The 25,642-nt window shown below is 45.0% G+C and overlaps 1 protein-coding gene across 5 annotated transcripts in view; it reads right to left on the bottom strand.

The window, feature by feature from the left end:
• tp63 (tumor protein p63) overlaps nucleotides 1–25,642 on the bottom strand; it is a 76,943-nt gene that overhangs the window by 25,516 nt on the left and 25,785 nt on the right. For 4 of the 5 annotated variants that reach the window (XM_063201669.1, XM_063201671.1, XM_063201670.1 and 1 more), the window contains exon 4: nucleotides 3,884–4,138. In XM_063201669.1, coding sequence (XP_063057739.1) covers nucleotides 3,884–4,138 — 255 coding nt within the window. Of the gene's footprint in view, nucleotides 1–3,883; nucleotides 4,139–15,936; nucleotides 16,184–25,642 lie in introns of those variants that run through there. The other variant, XM_063201673.1, reaches the window with a different exon arrangement.

The raw sequence follows: 25,642 nt of genomic DNA, 5'->3' as shown, positions 1-25,642 counted from the left end.
CTGTTAATACCCTAGCAGTAGGGCAACAGAATGACCTGGCAGCTCCTACAAAACATAAACACTTCCAGCCCCTAGTGAACACGAGCCACCAGAGGTTACTGACCTCGGATCTGTACCTGGTAACATGAGCAAGGAGGGAGTGTGTGCAGTGCATGCAGTACGCTTTGTTTGTGTGTGTGTGTGTGTGTGTGTGTGTGTGTGTGTGTGTGTGTGTGTGTGTGTGTGTGTGTGTGTGTGTGTGTGTGTGTGTGTGTGTGTGTGTGTGTGTGTGTGTGTGTGTGTGTGTGTGTGTGTGTGTGTGTGTGTGTGTGTGTGTGTGTGTGTGCGTGTGTGTTCGGTCATAGCTCACACACAAGACCATCTGATTAAGGTCAGGCTCCCACAGAAGAAAAGTATACCGGAGTATGCTAGAGAGCAATGAACAGCTAGGCCTGTGGACTCGCCTGGGACATCTGTGTCTGAAGTTGCAGGCATTTCTGGGAAAGCTATGACAAAATTAAATTGATGTATGTGTGTATGTGTATGTGAATGTGTCTACGGGTGTGTACCTTTGGGCATTTTTTGGGTGAGTGTGTGAATGGGTTACGCAAACCTGTATGCGTAAACTCTGACTGCCAATGTGTGTGTGTGTGTGTGTGTGTGTGTGTGTGTGTGTGTGTGTGTGTGTGTGTGTGTGTGTGTGTGTGTGTGTGTGTGTGTGTGTGTGTGTGTGTGTGTGTGTGTGTGTGTGTGTGTGTGTGTGTGTGTGCGTGTGTGCGTGTGTACGTGTTGGTGGGGGGTTGTGACTGAGGTTTCAGAATGGAGGTTACAACTGCTAAGGGTTATTAGAAAACTTATCCCACTCATCTCCGGTTTTTCCAGTTTGCAGGATTCCAGGATGCAAAGTTTGGGTATTACTGAGAATTACAGGCAACCTCGTGTCCCATATTCCATTGGTGCAGACAAAGACTTTAAGCAACAACATTAAAGGTTGTTTTGTAAAACAGTCAGACGAGGTGGTTCATTAACACCAACACTTCATTAGTCCGTTAAGCCCACATGTGACAAGTTTCCTAATCGGTTAGGTGTGTGACAGAACCGTAAGTAGTTCTCATCCCTTGAAGACAAAAGAGACGCAGGGCGACCTCTTGTCTTATTAGGGTGTGTCTCTTTCTCACGCCTACTGCACCTCCAAATGCTCTATATTGGGTGAATCTGACAGACACGTTGTTTTTTTGTGTCAGATGGGATACGGGAAGGGATGATGTAAGGCTTGTTGTGGGAATTAGGTGAATGTCACAATCCCACAGTGTCACACAGCCAATGGCTGTTGGTTCCCAGACCGCCCTTCCAAAGGACAGACACGCTGAGATTTACCGCTACTCTATTAATGCATCAGGGCAATAAGCTCACAGCTTTTCCAAATCATCTTTTTTTCCACCTAATTGACGACCAATGCTTCAACAACCAATGCAACAACTATACAGTTCAGGGCTAAATGTCTTAACGACTTGCATGGCATCAGTGACATAAAATGACAGCATGTCTTACATCCAAAGTACAGGTACCTAAAAGTCTCTGAGAGAGATTAACTGCCATAAATTAACTTTTTTCTACACCCTCATGGCTTTTCTCAAAGTCTGCACAGATTGAGTCATTGGGAGTCTAGACAGCTCCATCGGGTATTCCAACTTGCAAGTGTAACCCAAACGGCACCCGCTTTTGCCATTTGTCCACTAGGTGGCAATACACTGCCCTTAGTCATGCATACGGCACACCTGACTCGCTCAGCAATCCCGTGTGACGCTGCATGTTGTGAGTGTTGTGCCATTCATCAGACAGCCACATGCTAGTCACACTGGTTGGGAGGTGATGTTATTAAATGCAGCTCCACCTCACCACAGCACAACAGTGACAACTCGACTGTCTGGTTCGGTCAGTCGCTTTGTGCAGCTTTGTAACTGTTGCGAGTTGTTTACGCCATGCCACGCTAGCTGTTTTGACAGATATGGGCCAAAGGCCGCAGAGTGTAGCGGTTTTTCTAGCGCGCTTTCGTTTTCGCTAGTTCGGCTAACTGTTATAATACCGCTTAGCGACAGTCAACCAATAGGGGGCACCCACGTCAATGCTCACCTGCATTGAGTTGGGTGACATGGCAGGTTTCGTTTTTCCACAGTAGACGTTGTGGACAAAACATGTCACACTGCACACCTTAATTTTCCGCTGGATTAATAAATAATACTCTACTTTACTCTATCTCACATTAAGCTGTGCATCCCAAGACATTTTACCTATCTATCTCCTTGCAGCAACAGAGAGCACCACCCCCCACCCCACAAAACCTCATAGTGTTTAACATAAAAAAACAGAAAATCTCCCAAACAACATTTACTCCTCAGATCGCGTGCAGGGTTTGTAGAGAGGCTAAATCACATGCGCCAGTGAGGAGGTAGGTCGCTTGGCGTTGCACACAGTGGGCCTTCCTTTCTTTCCTCCTCCTCCTGCCGCTGCCAGGTGTACTCCACTTAATTGAAGACTTTCATATACATCACAGGACTGCCTTAAGCACAAATCCCACAGATAAAGCTTTCGGCTCGCAGGCCTAGTGCTGCACACTGACTGAACTAATCGGCTCGAGCCCTTATCCTCCGCCTTTGGCACTGAAAGAGAGAGAGGGGGGCCCTTACAGGGGATGGGGGAAAAGATCAAGAGCTGTGCTCATAAAAAGCGGTTCAGGGAACATTTCGCTCTGGTCCATTGGTTTGTGCATTTCAAACTACGTACACACAGCCTGAAATGCTCTCTTCCCTCCGAGCACTTGTCATGGCATACTGACACCTCAAGATGAGGTGAACGCACAAGAACTGCACCATAAATTGTCACAATGCATGCGTGTACATACCTGAACCACAATGTTGACAAAAGCAACAAAACAACAGCAATATTTGTTTTAAATTATGAGCAGAGCAGAGGTGGATAATAAGGTGTGATGTGGGAAGTATCAATCTGTTAAATTGTGGTGTTGGTTTTCACATTATTTCCATAATGTATGTTGTAGTTGGGAAATGGATCGCACTCAGATTTTTCTTCTCTCTTGTTCCTTTCTTTTTATTTAAACATTGCAGGGACTGGTATGACAGACGTTTCGGCTGCAAGAGACTTCTTCACACTGAAGAAGGCTCTTGCAGCCCAAGCGTCTGTCATACCAGTCCATGCAATGTTTAAAAGAAAAGAACAAGAAAAAAGAACAAACTGAGGGCGATCCATTTCCTAACTACTTAATTACTACTTAATTACATGAATACTAAGGTATGTTGTCAAATCATCAAAACAGGTCTTAAGAAATGCCCTGTAGCTGAACTGGTAAATCAAGTCTAATGTGCCAATAATTGACTTGAATTTATTTTTTGGAGTTATGAGCAGAGCAGAGGATGAGAATAAGGTGTGATGTGGGACATATCAAACTGTTAAATTGTGGTGCTGGAGCTCACATTATTTCCATAGTGCATGTTGTCAAATCATCAAAACAGGTCTTAAGAAATGCCCTGTAGCTGAACTGGTAAATCAAGTCTAATGTGCCAATAATTGGCTTGACTTTCTATGATCGGATTTATAACTGATTCGTTACAGTTCAAATGACAAAAGGGAAATACATTTTACAGTTGGGAGCTTCATAAGGACATTCATATCTATGTAACCGTGGTATGTGAAACATGTAAATTGCAAATATCTTTGTAGTGAATTAATCTGTTTGTTGTTCTATGCATAGGTACAGTGAGGATGAGAGACATGAAATTCTGACCATTCAAAACATTAACTGGTTTACTGTAGTTGCAGGGAATGAGTGAACATTTTGAATTTGCCCCAGAGAGACAATATACTGTATACGTATGTCTGTGCTTACCGTCCAAGTGGCTGACTTGGCTGTGCTGGATTGTTGGAAGGAGACGTCGAAGGTGTGTGGCCCAGCATAGTCTGTGTTGGAGGGGATGGCCGGTGACGGGGACAGGGCCTCGAAGGTGGAGCTGGGCTGGGCGTATGGCGACGGGGCCGCCACGCTGTTCTGCGCGTGCTCGTTGTTGTAAGGACTCGTGGAGGTGGAACCGCCATTTTGGATGTTCTGATCCATGTTCAGCAGAGTCAGGTTCGTGTACTGTGACTGTCAAGACAAAAAAGAGAAGGACACGGCGGTCAATTCTCAAATATCTAACAATGCCAAAAAAGTGGAAGGAACTCATAATCTCTGGAATTTAATATCTCGGGCACCATTATTAACTGACAAAAAACAGTGGTAATGTCATTTTTAAAAGATTGTGCAGCAAGGGAGACCTTTTGTGCGTTTTTGGTCGTTGTCAAGGAAAACTCCCCCCTGGCTGACATGTCATAACTCAAGGCACGGGCCTCTGTACAGGCTGACATTTGTCTTCCGCACTGAACTCACACAGAATGCGAGCATGTGTAAGCTGAGACTCGACACCTTTCAATGGCCATTTATTTACATTTCACCTCTTTTCATAACATGCAGGACAAGCACACATATTGTCAAGTATACACACACACACACACACACACACACACACACACACACACACACACACACACACACACACACACACACACACACACACACACACACACACACACACACACACACACACACACACACATCACTTGGCCATTCGCTCTGACCTTTCAAGTGCACATAATAGGCTTAATGCTGTATGTGTTCAGTGGATGATACGAAAGGTCAGTCTCCACACACAGATGTGTGTATGGCAGTCATTTAAGACAGTTGAATAGGAAAGGGGACACTTTTCCTCCCTTGCAATATAACAACCAGTAATTAAGACAGACTGTAGTATTTATAAGTGAAATCTAAAATATCAAACCACTCTCCTTAAAGGTGCACTGTGTAGGATAGTGGTCAGAGTAGGTATTGCAACTATTCTGTTCATTAAACCTGTGTTGCTTATTGCCAAATTCAATCTTTTCATGAATATTTACTGGGTAATAAACTAGTATTCACTAGTATGGCCAAAGTACAGTAAGTTTTGCAACTTAAAATGTATATTTCTGGAAATTCAAAATGGTGGACAATGGAGAAGATCCCCCTTTTCATGTATGAAAAGTGCACTTTCCCCTGTCATAATACATACTTGGAATTTGACAGTGATCGTAAACATTCATGAAAAAGGTAACATTTGTGAAGGGACAACATGAATTCTGGAAATAAACTGCTAAAAAATATTACAGAGTGCAGCTTTAAAACTCCCTCCTTAAAAACATCCAGTTGCCAAGAACAATATTTACACTAACAGAAAAAAATCTATGAGACCCTAAAGTCACGTGGACTGTTACATGCCTCAACCACACATTGCATAGAAAGATCTGATTAGCGGAGTGATAGAGTGACACAGTGTTATAGTCGTCGAGTCTCCACTACAAGCGGAAGGCCGATGACATTGACTAAGGAGCTTTCTTAAGTACTGTCAGGTACGTTGCCAGCTGTTTCCAGTAAACGAGGACGAGTAACAGAAACCCTGCTAAATGGTGCTCTCTCCAAGGTCCACTTGCTTTCTCCGTAATAGCATCTATATACCGCTGCAACAATAACAACTGCCTCTGCGCTGAGGCATCAAGGCAGAACATCACTGATCTCCCTGCACTGCACACCGGTAGAACAAGTTATTTTAGTCTTTAATCCCCCAACTCCTTAAATGGCACTCGATCAGCGCTTCACTTTGTCTTACTTCCCTTCCATCTGACTACTGGGATGTGATTGTGTGTGTTAATGTGTGTGTGTGTGTGTGTGTGCGTGTGCGTGTGCGTGTGTGTGTGTGTGTGTGAGTGTGCGTGTGGGACGCATACACACATAAATATATGATGCGGTGACTTCACACTTATTGAGTGTGGTGCACTCAATAACCCTCTCACAGACGCTGGTCGACATTTAAAATTACCGCACTCACACCCATAAACACTCTCTCTCACACAAACACAAACATAAGCACAAAGACTTACATGCAAATCTGCCAAACGCCAGCATAATCTGACAGCAGTGATTGTTTAGGGGTTGAATACACAAAGTGTGCCTACAGTCATCTCTCTCTCTCTCTCTCGCTCTCTCTCTCTCTCTCTCTCTCTCTCTCTCTCTCTCTCTCTCTCTCTCTCTCTCTCTCTCTCTCTCTCTCTCTCTCTCTCTCTCACTCACACACACAAACTAACACAAACACACACATACACACACAGGTTTGTCAGACATAAATCTGGCAGCAGGCATTGTTTAGGGGCTGGAGGGAGACACAAGTGTGAAGTATGGCAAACATCACATCACACATACACACACACACACACACACACACACACACACACACACACACACACACACACACACACACACACACACACACACACACACACACACACACACACACACACACACACACACACACACACTTCCAAGCAGGCCCATGGGTTGAGTCAATGAGGATTTAATTGGCTTGGGAGCTGCTTTAATGATGATCTCCCCCAGCCAGTAAGAGCTCCTGTCTACGTGGCTGCTTGCTTAAGCACTAGATGGAGACGGGGGACAGGAGAGAGAGAGAGAGGGGGGGGGGGGTAGCAAGTAGGGAAAAAAGCACAAAAAAACAATAACAAGAAAATACAATCAGACAGGACAGGGAAGTAAAATGGTGCAAGGCATGGAGAGAGAGATGGGGCAAGAGTGAGGGACAAAGGGGAGCAAGAGGGAAAAACAGATTAAGAGACAGAGAATGTCAGGCAGAGAGAGAGAGAGAGAGAGAGAGAGAGAGAGAGAGAGAGAGAGAGAGAGAGAGAGAGAGAGAGAGAGAGAGAGAGAGACTCACAAACCAGCCCGAGAAAACAAGAATTAAAATGGCTGCCACTTGAGAGAGGAGGCAGAATGTACTGGAGACAGGCCAGACTCCTTCCTTCCACCCCCCCCCCCAAATACCCTATCTACTCCTTTCCCACCACCTCCACCCCCCCCCCCCTTCTATACATCTCCCCCTCTCCCCATCTCTCCCCTCACCCCCATGCCCCCCCTGGCCCCGCTCCTCGATTCCCCTGCCCTGCGCTGCGCAGCGCCCACCCCATTCCGTTCCGTTTATAAACGGCACATTCCTGGCCGAGGTGCCACCGGGCCCAGGCTCTCCTCAGACGGCTATTAATCTCCTCTGCTCTACCCTACTCTTTCTCTCTCTCTCTCTCTCTCTCTCTCTCTCTCTCTCTTTCTCTTGGCCCCCCTGTTTTATTTCAGGCGCTCACAGCCGCACTGACCCACACACATACAGCTGTCCGGCTACTAGGGCCCACACCACACCCTCCGCCAGGTGTTGCCTCCAGGGCCAGGTGACCCTCTGAGTAACCCCTCCCTGAGTGCACACACACACTATGCATGTACGCAAGCGCACACACACACAGACACACAAATGCATGTAAGCATACATACGAATACACACTAACACACACACACACACACACACACACACACACACACACACACACACACACACACACACACACACACACACACACACACACACACACACACACACTAGTGCAGACAGCCAGACACTTCACTGATATACAGACTGACAATTTAGTAAAACATGCCTTTGGCTGACGATACTGTGATAATGATTGTAAATTCATCTTGGAATAATGTATTTTGTACGGATTTGTACGCAGGGTCTGTAATGTATTGAATACACTGCATGATAATTCTGGATTCTTTATTCTTTAATTTCACCATAAGAAATGTCTCCTATGTCTCATGTGAACCACATGTGCTGTGGCATCCAGGTAACTGTCTCACCTGGAACTTTTCATGACTCAAAAAGACATTCTGACTTCCCAGGCGCACATACAGTAGTAGTATTGGTTAAGCATCAGCACCAAAATCATGTGTGAGAGCGCGCACACACACACACACACGTGACTGATTCTACGATTCGACTGCGCTTTTAGCAAAAGCAAAATGTCAATTATCAGTATTTTTTTCAACTAAATTACCTAGATGTTTACATAGTGTATATATTTAAGTTTCCAAACAAACAAATTGCCAAGAACATTTGCTTGATTATTTTGTCAACAGTGTTATGGACAAATACTATGTCATTTCAAACATATATAAAAATACTACAGAGTTGAAACAACATACGTTTGAAAGTGCTTATGTCCCTTAACAATAATGTTGTCATTAATCTGTGCAACTGATATAGAAAATGTGATTGTTGAGCTTCATAAGTAGGATTTTATGATTCACTGTGATACAGACTGACACATTTTTCATTATAAATCCCTGTAACATCTGATTTGAATTTAGTCACCCTCCTTACACAAGACTTCCTCCTCCAGAGATAATCCCTAGTGTCTGTTCATAAGATTTTTCCAACACACAAGGGATCAATAGCACAAAAACACTTTCAAAACAGTCAACCGTGTAACTCAACTGTGTTACGGTCAACAGTGCAGGGGAACAATTCGGCACTTTTTTTTTAGGAGAAAACAAAAGATTATTTTGTTTGTTTGTCTGTCAATATGGAGATAAATTGGCAAAAACATACTCCTCCTCAACTGTGCTGATGCGTAACACCATTGACGGTAACACGGCTTGACATTTCAGCCATTTTTATGGTGTTGTGCTAACTGAGGACCTCAGAAGTTACACCACAACACCTTAATCAATTCATGTATTTGTATGCTTTATCTGTGTTTTTCTACATGTGATTTCTAATTCAGATTCTTATGAATATGTTGATAACACAGTTGACAGGCAATTTTCCCGCTATGAGAACATGAAAAAGAATGGATTAAATTATGGAAGGATGGAGCTAAAAACGTAACAAAAAGTCTTCCCATATCCTGCCAAAGAGGTTATGACATCACGTGATGTTATTCGTATGGCCTAAGACCAAACTATTACTGATTTATGGAGGGGGTTTCAGACCCTGACACGGTTAACACAGTTTTCGTGGACACACACAAAATGGCAAATTTCATGTATAATGGAAAGCACAGCGGTGTTTCTGACAGTTTTGTCATATTGTGATGATTACTGTGAATCAACATTTGCAATCGTCTTGGGCAAAACAAGTTTCTTTACATGCCAATATGAAGGCTGAATCTGACATTTGGAAAACAGGACGTCATGAAAACGCCCAAAACCAGTATTAAATATTCGTTCTCGCTGAAGGAAATAATGCCAATGCCAATAATGCCACACACACACACACACACACACACACACACACACACACACACACACACACACACACACACACACACACACACACACACACACACACACACACACACACACACACACACACGTTGTGCCTGAAAGAACAGGTCAGCCAGTTGACCTCAGCTTAGCATACCTGTCTTAAAGCAGCAGACAGGCTAGAAAACAAGAGAATGGAGAGGTGGAGAAAAGGGAGGGAACGAGAGGAAGAGAAGGAAAACAGAGAGGGGGAGGAGGAGGAGGAGGAGGAGGAGAGGAGGAAAGGAGGAGAGCAGCAGGAGCTGGAGCTGTTGTTAGTGGATAGGGGTCAGAGTACGCTTATGCCACGAGTCTGCTCTGCTCTCCGGAAACAATGACACCGTCCCTTTAAGAGCCTGTCTATGGGGGAACAATGCGGTCCGTCGGCAGGCGGGCAGGTGTAAGAAGACGAGTGCATTGTGTGCTGAAAGAGACACACTCGCACAAAAGGGGAAACCCTGCACTCACTGCAGGCCCCTCTTGTCACCACAGACACAGACAAACAGACACACAGACACACACACACACACACACACACACACAGACACACAGACACACACACACACACACACACACACACACACACACACACACACACACACACACACACACACACACACACGCACACACACACGCATACACACACACACACACACTCTTCAGTTCTGCCTGGAGCCATGGCTCTCTTGCTCATTCTTTGACACACACATACATGCTCACCTACAATAGAGCAATTGGAACGGAGAATGGAGGTCTATTGACTACTTGGGCCCCGCCATTGCCTTCTGTGCATGACCTAATCACAGTCGTGAAGCAGACCAGAGACTATACTGACTCAGCAAGTGAAGGAGAGTCTTTGGGTAAAGCTGAGTAAAATTAATAGGCTTTACAAATTGAATATTAGGGATTTTTTGTGGTGGTGCTCTTGGACAACCCTGGTTGCTGGATTAACTGTGCAGCTACTGTATGTACACAAAGTCCCCACAACAATTGACAGGAAGTGAGTTCATCATCTAGTGTGTGTGTGTGTGTGTGTGTGTGTGTGTGTGTGTGTGTGTGTGTGTGTGTGTGTGTGTGTGTGTGTGTGTGTGTGTGTGTGTGTGTGTGTGTGTGCGTGCGCCTGTATGTGTGTGTGAATTGGCGGTGACATGGGACGCGCCCAATTAATTGTGGGCGGCGTCTTTCCCGGACTGCTTGAGTCACATCCAGCTGATGCCATGATGGTCTGTGGGTGTGTGGTGCAAGACTCAGTAGCCTAGGGCCAAATAGCAGAGCGGAGAGAAGAGGAAAGAGGGGAGTAGAGAGAAGAGAGAGAGAGAGAGAGAGAGAGAGAGAGAGAGAGAGAGAGAGAGAGAGAGAGAGAGAGAGAGAGAGAGAGACAGACAGACAGAAAGACAGAGAGAGAGAGCTCTCTGATGGAAGAGTGTAGATTATCTGATGGAAGAGTGCAGCCGTAAAAGATGACAGTACGGCTCAGGGGCCAATCATTCTGGTGACAACACGCGATTGGTATATACTAAAAGGGTGGGGAGTGTTTATAGCGGTTTGGTTTACAGTTTTTAGATTTTGTAGGGTGTTGGGTAAGAGAGAGGTGGTAATCATGAGTAGTGGTTGGACCAAAAGAGATTAATACATCTCTTGAAAATGCAAGCATGCTGATGAAACAGTTTAGAAAGTTATTCAGTCCAAAAATAAAAGAAGGTAGAACTTTTTTATAGGATAGCTAGTGCAAGTAGGACAGCCATGGCAAGAAAATGCAAAAAACGTATGCTTATGAAAGCATTAAGAACAGCAGTCATAAAAAGAGGGAAAAAAGCTTGGTATTAAGCTTTGGATGGATATATCAACGGACAAAGATTCCACTTTTAAAACAAATCAAGAAAGCGAAGGACTCAAACAGAATCAAAGTGACTGAATGACAATCATATTCCTGTGGTCGAGTTCCTGATCGATTCTTAACTGCCCAACCCACCTACCCTCCCTCTGCTCCTACTCCTCTCCTTGATCCCAGCCCTCCCCTCCATCTAATCTAGTGTTTCTCAACGGGGGCTCTACAGTCCCCAAGGGGTCTTTGAGGAGGCCTAGGGGGGCGTTGAGAAGGATACAGTTGAGAGGGGCGGCGCTCAGTTGGCATTGGGGAGCATTAGTCCATTTTATTGTTTAATACTAAGGGGGGCATTGGCAGGCTTATGATAAGATCAGGGGGGGCGTTGAGAGGTTTATGATGAGGTCCAGGGGGCGTTGGGAGGTTTATGATGAGGTCCAAGGGGCGTTGGGAGGTATATGAAGAGGTTTGTTCAAAAAAGGTTGAGAACCACTGCTCTAATCTGATAATATTCCACTGTCAGAGGCAGCACTCTAATCATCGCTTTGGCCGCTCTTAAAAATACCTTCCCTTTATAGCCCCCGCTGAGCTGCTGGAGGCTGCTGCTGGGCAGAGAGGGGGCAGTAAATCAGGCAGGGGAGAGACTCGGGACGCACGGAGACAGCCCAGAAACGGAACTGCTGAAAGGTCCCATCGCTGCTCTCTCTGTGCGAGCGTTCGGCACCCTCCTCTTCACCACACCCCCCACACAGTTAAAAAAATGCAGAGCTGATTCAACACTGGGACCAGGAGCACTCCAGAGGGTGTTGAATCGTCTCTCTAAGTGTTGAATTAACACTGCCTTTTTTTACTGTGTACTCCAGCTCTAGAGGTGGTGGTGGAGGGTGGTGGGGTTCTGGGAGGGTTGGCTTTGTCCCGGGGCAGATGCTGGGCTAAGCAGAATGCGAGTGTGTGTGGGAGCAGCCTCCACGGCGACAGCAGCAGGGAGAAAAGGGCCTTCTAGAATAGAATGCTCCTGACCTTCACACTGATACCCCTGCCGATTCCGCAGACGGAATCCCAATTATGAGCAGAACATATCAGGGATTTCTGGGATACGGAGGGAAGGGAAAACGGCAAGCCCCACTTGCGCAAAAGGTCAGAATTAATGGGGCTGGTTTTTTATTACACCCCCACTCTCTGTTCAACACGCCGCATTCCACAGGTTAAAACAGCATTTAGCCTGAGCGCCTTATCCCACTTACAAAAGCAAACAAGATTCCCTACGCTGTATGCCATTGTATGCCATTCAGTTCAGCCTCATTCATCCCCTGACATTTAAAAACTCTGATTAACTCATTAAGAATCAAAAATCGTCACTGACACTGTTTCCAGACCCTTTACGGTGCTCTGTGCAGTACTGGTAGCTGATATGAATAAGCTAGTGGGGCTGGGGAACTCTTTGGGGGGTCTTCACTTCACTCTTAACCAGGTGAGTGCAGAAAACTCTGGGCCTGAGGGGCTGAATAGCTGCCATACCAGGCCAGGCCCCTCTCCGCTGACCTGGGCTAGTAGGAGTGTAACCTGGTCAGGCCTTACTGACAAGTGGTGATGAGTGACCACTGGGGACGGGGCATCAACCACTAAATTGAAGGCTGGTGGTGATTGGGTGTGTGTTGAAGGCTGGAGTGGAGGGAGAGGGGGGGTCTCAAAGGGTGATGTTTAGGGGCTAGAGGTGGAGGTTTTAGAGCTACAGAGCGATAGGATGGGGGCAGGGATGAGGTGAGGGGATAGGGCAGAGGGGAGAGGGGGTCGGTGCTTTATACCTGCTGGGCTGGGTAGAGCAGGTGATTGTATCTGCATCAACACACCATTAAAACAATTAACTGGCCCCCACCCAGACACTAAACAGCCACGGCTTGGGCTGGTAGTTTTGAATGGTGGCTCCAGACACCTTTCACCAAGTGATCTTTGGGTGGGAGGTGGTGGTGGATGGGGTGTAGGGATGCGATGAGGGGTGCTATAACCTGATCTGTGTCCGATCAGTTGTGTGAGGGGTTGTTTGATGGGGAGGGGGCCGGTTTTGTTAAGGAGGGAGAGAGGGACACGGCTGACAGCACTCCAGCGCTTGGGACTTAAAAGGCTGACCCAGCACACCTGCAGTCACCCTGTTATCTGAGAAACGACTGCCTGAAAACATCCAAAACACCTTTCTCTCTCCACCAGTCTCTCATTCTCTCTCCCATGAAGTGAGCATTATCCTATGGTTGAATGTGAACATTATCCTATGGTTGAATGACGTTTTCCTTGTCGTGAAGTAGCATTCAGTGAATAAACACAGAAACATAGCTGGCAGTGCCCCAAGATCACTTTTTTTTACAATTTGCATTAACACATGCATTGTCTGCCTTCATCTAAAACACTACAGACTGTGTGTCGTGTCTGCGTTCTTCCACCATGTCTCTGTTTGCCTTACAAGGCAACTGCCGCACCCGCATCAAGGAGACTGAGAAGCTTCATAGCATTAATCACTGAGATCTGGACTTTAGATGGGGTTACCTGAGCCTTTTCAGGGGGTGTGTGGGGTATGCAGGAGTGGACACACACACACACACACACACACACACACACACACACACACACACACACACACACACACACACACACACACAGAGGAAGAGGAAGAGAGAGAGAGAGAGAGAGAGAGAGAGAGAGAGAGAGAGAGAGAGAGAGAGAGAGAGAGAGAGAGAGAGAGAGAGAGAGAGAGAGAGAGAAGGGGCCATCTAAAACAGTGTGTTGACAACAGCTTTGTGCCAAAGAAGACAGCAGAGTCTGCGAGGTGGCAGGCAGAACAACCACCTGCCAGACTGGAATGGAGGGCTTTCTTAGGAACAAAGCTCGCAGTGCACCCAAATCCTGCACCCCCAATATCAAAAGGACGGGTAACTCCTTCAGGGGTTTGCCCTCGGCGTGATTCATGCTTGATTTTGGCTTCTCTGTTGCATGGCTAAACCAGTCTCGTTTGTTAGGCTTTTGTATGTCAATTTTGAGTTGAAAGAATTTGTCGAATAACTGTAAATGCCACAGCCCAAGGCTATTCATGTTTAGACGTCTAATTTAGGAATTTGAATTTAAAATACAGGCTGTTTAACATTTGGCTGTGTCAGAAGATGCATCCAAATATGTAGCATGAAATCATGCAACAATGTAGACTGGAGAACAACCAGAAAAATTAAAAATAATTTTAAAGACATTTCATCTAGCTCCGCATTTACACAATTTCAGTTGAGGTGGACTGACAAACATGTGCTCCAGATGCACAACCACTATCAGGACATTCACAATGGGAGTCTTAAATGAGAATTCTGTCCAATTTCAGCACGTTGTTGTATTGCCCTTGCTTTTTCTTGACTTGCCTTGTATTTCAAGACCCTTTCTGAGATACTGGCCATTCTAATAGGTGCATGGTTTATTTACATTAAAAAACACATTAAACTCCAAATATAATTCCAAATCGTATGCAACATCAGCAGACACCTTAACAGAACTAACTTTTGCAGTGACAGTTGGAGTCATTGGGTAGCATGGGTCAAGGGACATGTCAAGGGTAGCATGAGCAATTCAACGGCATGTTGAAATTGGCAAGAATTGGAGTCTGTCCATCTCTGCATCAGCCTTCGCCTGTTACAATAGATACATTCACATACATGTATTTATTTTTAATTTCCTATTTTTAATATCCTGCAAAAGCCCAATGGTCACCTTCAGCTGTCAACAATCACGTTTTATTTGCATTTAACGTACAATATCACTGTAATTTCTGCTCCAGGGGATGGGTAAAATATAAAATGTCTTTGCGCGACAGATCTTAAAAAAAAAAAATGTTGAAGGATGAGTGTTCACTGAGGAGCAAACATCTGTTTTTTGGTCCCTTTTACAATCGTATAGGACAGCACGGCCTGCTTTAGCATGGACAGCTGACTAGAACCCAGTCATACGTTTGTCCACAGCTGCAATTATACACTCCAAACACCGTCATTAGTCCACTCTTGAAACCACTGGCCTGACGGTCAACTACAGATGGTCCACAATCGAAGACCATCATAAAGAAAAATAGTATTATTTAAGCTGTATACTCAGAGTAAACACATTGCCAAAGAATCCTATAGGAAAAAATAAATAAATAAATAAATAATGCAAAACTGGTGTCAGATTTCATAATCAAGCTGCAACTAGCTTAACAAAATTCTACATAGAGTCCAAGCTGAAGTGAAGTACACCAAGAATCCAAACATAAAAGACCAACAATATCATACCCTCTACATTCCCATATTCATGGAACACCAAAAACACAGAGACTTTAACACTAACGCCTCAGAGACAAACATCGGCCATTTTACAAACCGACCAAAGAAAAAAAAAAGGGGGAAAACAGCAGAAGCGAGAGACAATGGCAGAGGTGTTTACATTCCCCCACTCTCTTGACTATGGCAAACACATTCAGCACCACTGAGTACAAAACAAACAACCGAGAAGGAGGCCGCCAAAAATCAGCTACCTTTTTGCCTCCTTTCCTTCAAGTCGAGGACTTTGTCACACCTCAAACAACTCAACAGACCAAACACCTACTGCGGAAGCCAACACTCAGCTTGATTACTCAGTAAATATGACTAAACTGAACAATTTCCAGTTTTATCCTCAATTCAACTGATGTCATGTCAACCCAAAGCCAACAACAGAAGGCCCCTCCAGATTTTCCTATGGGTCCATAAGCTCCTCCAGGTAAGGACGGCACTATGGAGCGTCCCACCAGTGACCGTTACTCAGGCACCGCTCTGAGGCATCGAATCAATCACCGCTCGGCCCTTACCTCACTGTACGTGGCCGATGGGGTGGTCTCCAGGTACAACATGTTGGCACTGAGGTTGAGCAGAGCTGCGGCTGTTTGCTCCACTGGCTCCAGGGTTCTTCCGCCTGTTGCTTCCCAGTAAGGAAATTGCGATGGTGAAAACGTTTTGGGGGGGTCAACGGGAAGGAATGGAACAGGGAAAGGGGGTCTTTGAGGAAGCAAGAGTCTCTATAGGAATTCTCAGCAGAAGCCCTATATACTGGGACGGGAAAAAGGGGAGGGAACTGAGGTTTGACTTGACTACCTGTCCAATACCTGGTATCCACACCCAGTTTTTTGGAGGAGTGCTCCTGCTGTTTCTTCTGCTTCCTTAAGGAGATACTGCACTGGGGGATCCAATCAGTGAGTGCAGCAATCCCTGCGGCATCCAAGATGCATTAACCAGGCCATGGGCATCTGACAGTGCAGAATCTCGGCCTGTTTGCCGCAATTATTGCATTTACGTTCAAAAGTCAAATTTATATCACGTTTAAAAGTTATGACAAGGGATTTTCTACAAGAAAACTTAGGAATTATGCTGTTACAGAAATATATAACATTTCCCCCCACAAACACCCAAGTTTTAGGAAAAGTGGGCTGAAAACTGGAGCTGTAACTTTTGAGGTAAGGTGTGGTAGGTTTTGAGAAATTAAACAAGCACTGTTAAATCTAAAATGCATATATGAAATGCACCTGAATTAATGTCACAGTGCTAGTATTGGAAGACAATCACTAGCCGTGAAGGAAACAAGAGACAGGCACTAAAAAGCTGTGATGACTCCCATAGAAGCCGAAACATCAGTCTTGACCATACCTCAGTCTAGTGCTCTGCATTAAGATGTCTTAGTGGAGGGCCTTAAAGTCTTAAAGGAAAATGGTACGAGGGGTCTGGTTGCAGTGAGTGACTAAGGACCCAGGAGCCCATCTAGCGTTGCATGGCTCTCGTTTACATAAGAATAGCCACCCTCTCCTCCACCTCCTCCTCCTCCTCCTCCCTCTACCACCATCATTAGGCTCCACAGCCACAGACAAAAGGGCCTGCAGCACGCTGCTTGTATCTATCAGAGATGACTGGTGTAGATGTGTTTGGACCGCATGAATGTCTGAAGGGCCGCCGCATGGAGGACTGATAGCGAGGTCTGCTGTCCTATTGTCTTTAGTCTTCTGTGTGTGTGTGTGGTGTGGTGTCATTGTGGCTGGCAGGAGGCTCCCGCCACAGATCAAACTAGGGTACCAGATCAGATTTGGGGTGTGAGAAAGTACTGAGATGACTGATGACCAGTCTGTGACAGGCCAAACTGATTTGGTCGCTGATTTCAATTTGTGACTGGTTTACATCATACAGTACAGTAGCTCTGCCTATGCATATATAATGCACAACACTTTGGAGCTGAATGCATATGTCAGTGGTCTCCCAATGACGGCCCGCAGGCCAGATCTGGCCCCGGCATGGCAAACATTTGACGTGCCATGAGGTTGGAACAAATGAAAACATACATGTGTTCTACTGTATCTGTGGCCATACGGTTGGGCGATTTGTTTGGCCCTCAGCCGCATTTGCACAACATTTGGCCCTTGAGGAAAACTAATTGGAGACCACTGGCATATGGTAACATGGCCAAAAGGCAACATTTCAACAAGAAATATCAGTACTTATATTCTCATCTTGCATTTCTTTGCTAAACAGAAATGAACAATTAATCACCCCAAATTACTTTTACTTGGTGCTAACAATCAAATTGCCCATTGTTTCACATTTTGGATGTGCAACTGTTCAATATAAGCATGAACATCTTGAACTCTTGCTGTAATTAACCAGCCAAGGGCTTTATATAGCCCTGCAGAGTCAGTTACAATCAATACACTATCCAGGAGTTAAAGAGTGTTACCCCTGGTACTGCAGGAGAAACTTGTGCCCAGGGGACACAAGGCTTGGGCCCCACAGGTTTGGGTTGGGCGGTGTCTGAGTGGTGTGTTTTGGGAAGTAGGGTAGGGTGGAAAGGTGGAATGGGGTGGGGTGGGGTGGCTCAGGGTAGAGTAGGGGCTGTAGGGAGGGTGTCGGGGGCTGAGTAAGAGTAGGGTGGGGTCTGGAGGAGCGGAGACTAGAGCGAGGGTGCTCCCTCGACCCACCACTAGCGTCTCCAATCAGGGGCCAACACCCAGGACAGCTCCCGAGGGCACCTTTTGTGTGTGTGTGTGTGTGTGTGTGTGTGTGTGTGTGTGTGTGTGTGTGTGTGTGTGTGTGTGTGTGTGTGTGTGTGTGTGTGTGTGTGTGTGAGGCAACAAAATCACGGTAGAATTCCATACAAAAAAAAATACAGCACACCCTTCAACATTGATTGACACCGATATGCATCCTTGCTCGCTCTCTGTCTCACACACACACACACACACACACACACACACACACACACACACACACACACACACACACACACACACACACACACACACACACACACACACACACACACACACACACACACACACACACACACCCTTCAGTCCACATAAACACCTTGGCTTCCCTTGGTCAGCCATGGGGCCATGCGCGGGCCAATCCTCATCCAGACCTCAGGTGTCCCCTTTTGAAGTGGACAATTAGGCAGCCTAAACAAACTTGTAATTATGCTAAAACAACATTGGCAGTGGTGTTGAATGCTGGTTAGAGCCCTTATTGTGTCAGGCCCAGCAGGGTGCTGCCTGCTACCGCTCCAGTAGCTCACGTCAAGAGAAAGTAATCTGAACTGATGTACGTGTATTTGTATTTGCAAATGACGCATTTTCATTGGCAGTTCACTTCAGATCATAGCGTGCATTCTATTTCAAATGTAAAGATGTTGATTCTATTGCAGATTTAAAGGTGCCAACTAGTATTTAATTTATGCCATGTTGTATTTCAAAATGAGTAGAAATCCATTAACATAATTCCTGTGTGTGTGTGTGTGTGTGTGTGTGTGTGTGTGTGTGTGTGTGTGTGTGTGTGTGTGTGTGTGTGTGTGTGTGTGTGTGTGTGTGTGTGTGTGTGTGTGTGTGTGTGTGCGCGTGTTAAGGGGTGGTTACGTCCATTTATGTATGCATCTGCATATTTTGAATGCTGTCTTTCAAGCTGGTATTAAACACACAAAACACAGTAAATCATGACTTTACAACAGCTTTGTAGGGAGCATTCTTTTCAACACCATCTATACGAGGAGGGCAACCCATAAAATGCCTGAAAGTCTAGAACAGTATCCCCCCCAACCCCTTAACCCGTATTACTCCTGTACTCGATGCAGAGCCATTTTACGGAGGCTCATAAAGGCTGAGGGGGGTTAAAGTGACATTCTCTGGGGTCCGCCTCGGGTGACACCAGTCCCCCCACAGCCACAAAGGGCCTAGATCCCTGGAGCTGACCCACCCAATAATCACAAATTACGGCACAGTCTGGGCGATGCTCAAATGGGGTGGGGTTGAGTAGGGTGCAGTGCAAGAGGAGGTGGAGGAGGAGGAGACGATAAACCCCTTTAAAGGGAGTGTAACCTCCAGGGGAGTAGGGCACGGCCCTTCTTTCTAATAACTTATTTACAGCGGGACAAAAGGTTTGATTTGAGTGACACTTGGAAATTAAAATGGATTAAATGCATCAATAACTGTCCGACGTCGGCCCCTGAGGCGAGCCGGTCAGCAATTAAGCTGGATGTTCCTGGCTAGCTGACTGGCCGTGCCTGCCTGCCTGCCTGCCTGCCTGCCTGCCACACTGTGAAACCCTACACCGTCCCGGGACACACTTGTTCGGCGCTGCTTTTCAGAGCTACAGCTCGACTTGGGGAAATGTCTCCTTGCATCCTGCTTATGTGTTATGTCGTCAGGTTGCATGTAGAACAGGGATCCCATTTGTCACAGTGCAAAACATCTGGACCACTCGTTTGGGTACTGTATGGGTGCGATGGGTGCTCTCTCTCTCTTTCTCCCCATCCGAGATGAAAAGCACCTCTCTGTCTCGGTTGCTCTGGCTCTGAATCAGCCAAGTGTTATTATTAGCTAAGAAGGCGACAGTGGGGACAGAGGTGCCAAGGAGACTAAAACGGAAACCTCCTCTTCCACCTCCTGCAGCAGACCAGACCTGAAGTTGTAATGCCGGTCTGTCAGTTAAACTTAATTCTCCTTTTCAATACCTTCAAGTGCCTGGGACTCGTTGCTTTTTCTAGTTTTTGGAAGGAACAGAGGTTTGGTGGGACAGAGTTTCCTCAAAATGAAGTGAGGAAGCCCAGATGAAGACCATGTCTGAGTTTGAAATATGTTGACATTTTAATAATATCTAGCCACCATTCATGAAGGTTTAATAAAGGATCTTCTTGCCTTCCATCTGTTAGACTTATTTCCCTAACCTCTTATATCTTCTTGTGGATACCCTTGAGTGCTTGGGACCTGTTGCTATTTCTTGATTTTGGAGGCGGCAGTGGGGACAGAGATTTTGAGGGACAGAGAGCCGGGTAGAGAGACTAAAACAGAAGCCTCCTCTTCCTCCCCCTCCAGCAGAGCAGACAGGCAGTTGTAAAGCTGAGAGAGGAAGTTCCAACAAACTCTTAGCACTTTTTGACTCTTGACTCAGACAAAAGGGTTTTTTCCCCTTCGGTCTGTTTGTCGCTTTTATGGGCCGCTGCCTTAAGACCTGTAGGATTAGGGAGCTATCAGGTGTCCTCCACTAGGACCACTGGCGTTGGGAGACACCTGCCCCACTCGTGGATGGAGGCCGTCAGTCGGCAATAACATCATGCACCTTTACCTGCACACACACACTACACAAATACACATCACACACCACACATTACACACGCACACACGCACACACGCACGCGCACACGCACACGCACACACACACACACACACACACACACACACACACACACACACACACAGTCACAAACACACAGTCCCTTACGCAATTAAGAGTCTATAACAGGGGTATTAAACTGAATCCGCAAAGCAGGTTAGAGTGTGACTTTAGCCATACAGAAACACAGTTGGGTTCAGCAGGTTTAGCCGGTGCCACATCTGGTCAGCGACAAGAGACTCACTCACTCTGATCAGAGAACATTGAATTTGTAAATGAAAAAAAAAGATAACGAAAAAAAATCAACAGGTCCCAGGTATTCAAAAGAAGAAGCAATTAACTTGGTCAACACGTTTCATCCACAGACGTGGTCTTCATCAGGGCAAAGTAATAAATCCCTGATGAAGACCACCAAGTGTGGTCGAAACATGTTGGCATTCTAATAATGATTAGCAGATAATAATATTAATTAAGAGTTTTAAAACCCATTTCCTTCTTTCGGGTAACATTGATTGCCTGGGACCTGTTGCTTTTTCTTGTTTTTGGATTCCACCCACCCCAGACACCAGTTTGGATTTTTTTAATCACACGGGAGTGCTGGATTGAATTTTTTGTTTTGACATTGAATTTACTGTATATTGGTAGTAACCAGCCGTTCATCAATTTGGATCAAACCTACTTTTCTTTACTATTAATGTTAATAAATGTGCAAAACAGGTCTAGACTGACTGATTGGCACCTTGCAAATGGGACAGAACCTGCAAAGTCACTGTAAGACATGTAAGTCAACAGTCACACACACACACACACACACACACACACACACACACACACACACACACACACACACACACACACACACACACACACACACACACACACACACACACACACACACACACACACCTGAATCATCTCAACCCAGACAAGGAAAAAAAACACAGCCCGATACACAATGTGCTTGCCTCAGCCTCAGTGTGTCCCTCAGTGGATATGTGTCACTATCTAAAAAGACATCAAAGCCGATCACCTTCAGAATGCCTTAATGGCTTAAATGTGTGTAAAAAAAAATACCAATGTGGAGAGCAAATTAAAGGGTTTCTGGAAAAGTGTTTAGGAAATGGATCACACTCAGTTTTTTCTTCTTTCATGTTCTTTTCTTTTTATTTAAACATTGCAGGGACTGACAGACGTTTCGGCTGCAAGAGCCTTCCTCAGTGACACTGAAAGAAGAAAAAACTGAGTGCGATTCATTTCCTAACTACTTGATTACTTCAGAGACGCACCAACAAGACAGAGGAGCGCGGTGTGTGGAAGATAATTGTCTGGAATAGTGTGAATACAGTACGAAGCAGCCAAAAGCTGAGTGTGGCATCCTGACGTGATTTGGCTAACTGAGGGGGCGGGGACAAGTTTGTCACCTCTGCTGCCTGAGGGCTGGCAACTATTCCCTTTGATGATGCCACTGTACACACACACACACACACACACACACACACACACACACACACACACACACACACACACACACACACACACACACACACTTTGAAGATGCAAGGTTGCATACGCACGCACACACGCAGGCACGCACGCACACACACACACTTTGAAGATGCAAGATTACATACAGACACAAGCATGCACGCACGCACGTACTCGCGCACACACGCACACACACACACACACACACACACACACACACACACACACACACACACACACACACACACACACACACACACACACACACACACACCACACTTGCACCCGCACGCACATACAGTACACTTTAAAGACGCAAGTTTGCATACATACACACATGCACGCTTGCTCGCTCGCTCACACACGCATGCACACACAGGGAGTAGTGTGAGGAAGAACAAGAAGCAAGACTGCATACACACATACACACACACACACACACACACACACACACACACACACACACACACACACACACACACACACACTTTGATGATGCCAGAGAAATGCTCGGGGGGGAAATTAGAAAGCAGAGGTAAGAAGGCCGCGCCCCAATAGCTAGAGGTGACAAGCACAAATGCCATGCGGACAACAAACCACGGCAGATACCCTGCACCCCAACCAGACAACCTCCATAAGAAAACTACAAAAGGAGGAACAGCTGCATCATTAAGAAGAGTGGCATGATGCACAGTAAAATTCAAATCATATTTTGGATTTGTTGACTAACAAAGTTTTGGTTTAGTACATTCATGCACGAGAGATACTGCAATAAGGCACTAACTTACTTACAATGCAGATTAACAATAAAAAATAGATAGTGTTTGTTTATTTTGATATGCTTCACATGCTTTGCTAGTTGTATAGTCATTATTTTGGCTGTCTCATCATACACAGTAAATGTGTGTTATACCAGTACGTCTCATGCATACTGCAATACTAAGCTTATGTAAAATGTGGTAAATTCTTTTGAATACAATATCAACTATCTCTGGATGGATGTTACAGTAAGATGCATGCAGCTGACGATTCCATAGCGTGGCCTAATATCTCGTTTAGGGCACCTTTGTACGGTAAAGCTGCAGTAGTGAGAAGCATTCAGGTTGGGAATTTTTGAAAGGTAGTGGCGTTTAGATTAAATCACCTACATTTCTGGATTTGGAAGGGTATTGCTCTGATTTGCCTAGACAGTGTGCATATGTATCCTCTTGGACAGGTGCGGGCTGTTTGTTTATTTTGCTAACTACAAAACAGTAAATAGAGTGGGATCCATGCCAGGAAATGCAAGCGCACCATCATAATCTCATTTGGAATCGCCTGTTCTACACCATCATTGTTAACGTACAAACAGAATTTAATCAGAACATCCCTTAGAGGGAGGAAAACAAAATGATGAGATGCCAATTCCAATGCCAGGGAGAGATTAATACCAGCAGTTCTCGTTTGCGCTTTGTACTCACAAACTACAAAGATACGTAGACACACAAATATCTTGTCACTACCTGAGCTCCAGTTCAATACTCCAGAACAACACATTCATACATATTATATATACTGCACTGGATCTAATGAGTAGAGTAAAAACAATTGGGTGGGGAGTGGGTGTCGTCAATATTTAACTTACAGTCAATAAATCCATAAAGAATATTTACAACAGAGTCAAATTACTCCAGTCAAAAGTCAATGTGCCTGTAAAATTCTGGAGGTGGCCACTGCAATAATGTTGAACGTTGTTTAATATTTACACAATTACAATATTAACAATATTTACATATATGTACAGAATTCATGCTGATAATGTTACACTGAACAAAGAGTAAAATTAACACTATTTTTTGAGTGGGACCAGATGTTACACTGGGAGTTCATTTCAACTCTTTAGGAGTTATAGTAACACTGGTATTATTACTATGTTGGGCAATATGGCAAAAATGTAATATCACATTTTTTTAAAAGGTGCACCGTGTAGGATGGTGGCCAGAGTAGGTACTGCAACTATGCTACTCATTGAAACTGTTCTGTCTACTGCCCAATTGGATTTTCTCATGAATATTCACTAAATAACGAACTGATATTTACTAGTATCACCAAAGTACAGTAAGTTTTGCAGCTAAAAATGTATATTTCTGGAAATTCAAGATGGCAGACAATGGAGAAGATCCCCTTTCATGTATGACATTTTCCCAGTCTTAATGAATACTTAAAATTTGATGGTGGTGATCAGAATTCATGAAAAAGGTAACATTTGTAAATGGGCAGCATACGTTCTGAAAATATACTGCTAAAAACATTAAACAGTTCACCTTTAAACAGTTCACCCCCCCCCCCAAAACCCCAAACAAACAGGCATTTTACGTTGTATATACTTGCACTTTGTAATTGGCAATTAATTCAATGTAAACACACTGATGACCATAGGCGTGCACAGATAGACTAGTGGTGTTGCTTGGTCAACACCAAGTTGCCTTTAAAAGACAAAAGTGCCCTTTTGAAAGTTCGGTTTTTATTTTTATTTTTAATTATTTTATTCCTTAAATGTAGGCTTAACACTGTATTCGATGTTCCCATCATCATTTAGACATAATTGTCAATTAAAATCGCGTGATAATAATGCCCCAAAATGCCTCATGCCCCCTCCAACGGCACACATCTCTCCCTTTGTCAACGTGAGCGCGCTTGAACTGACAGATTCGGAAGCGCGTCAGGCAGCAGTGTGGCGGGCAGCCCCAAATGCCGTTCTCCCCTCCAGCCAGGTAACATCATAGCCTATTTATGATGTTGAAAGTTGCGTGTGACTTTGGAAGTGATCTAAAGAGAGCCCTGGCTTTCATAATGAGACTTTGCAAATTGTGCATTTAGGCCCTATCAAATCTACCGCAGAAAAGGTAGCCAATGTCAACAACTAACACGTGTAACATGATTGCAAAAAATATTATATTAGCAATGAATCCAGAAGTTGCTCAAACAGTTTCAGGTCTAAAGATTAACAGAATGTTTGGGAAACAGCAAGAGGATTCATGTAGGCCTATGTTTGGGAACTATGCAACACACCAAATCACATTTGTGACAGACGGCATGGAACAGAACAGCGGTCACGGCCAGGGAGAAAAAAAGGTTGTGCGTAAATTCCAGCAAATCTGCCACTTATAGCCTTCTGCACAGCACAGCAATCAAAGCAGGGTGCACACAGCAATGTCTTATGTGGGGGGAAACAGGTAGGCTATAGAGGATTGTGCTTGACACCTCCAGAAATGTGTAGCCTACACGGATAAAACCTCCGACCCAAAGTAGCAGTTTTCACTCACAATACCCGTGTAATAGGCTAGACTAAATCCTTTTGACGTCTTGAAATGAGAGTTAAGCTTTAATATTCTTTTTAACAGTTTG

This window comes from Engraulis encrasicolus, chromosome 6 (assembly GCF_034702125.1).
Source record: "Engraulis encrasicolus isolate BLACKSEA-1 chromosome 6, IST_EnEncr_1.0, whole genome shotgun sequence".
Classification (NCBI taxonomy): domain Eukaryota; kingdom Metazoa; phylum Chordata; class Actinopteri; order Clupeiformes; family Engraulidae; genus Engraulis; species Engraulis encrasicolus.
This window is presented reverse-complemented; position numbering and strand designations above follow the sequence as displayed.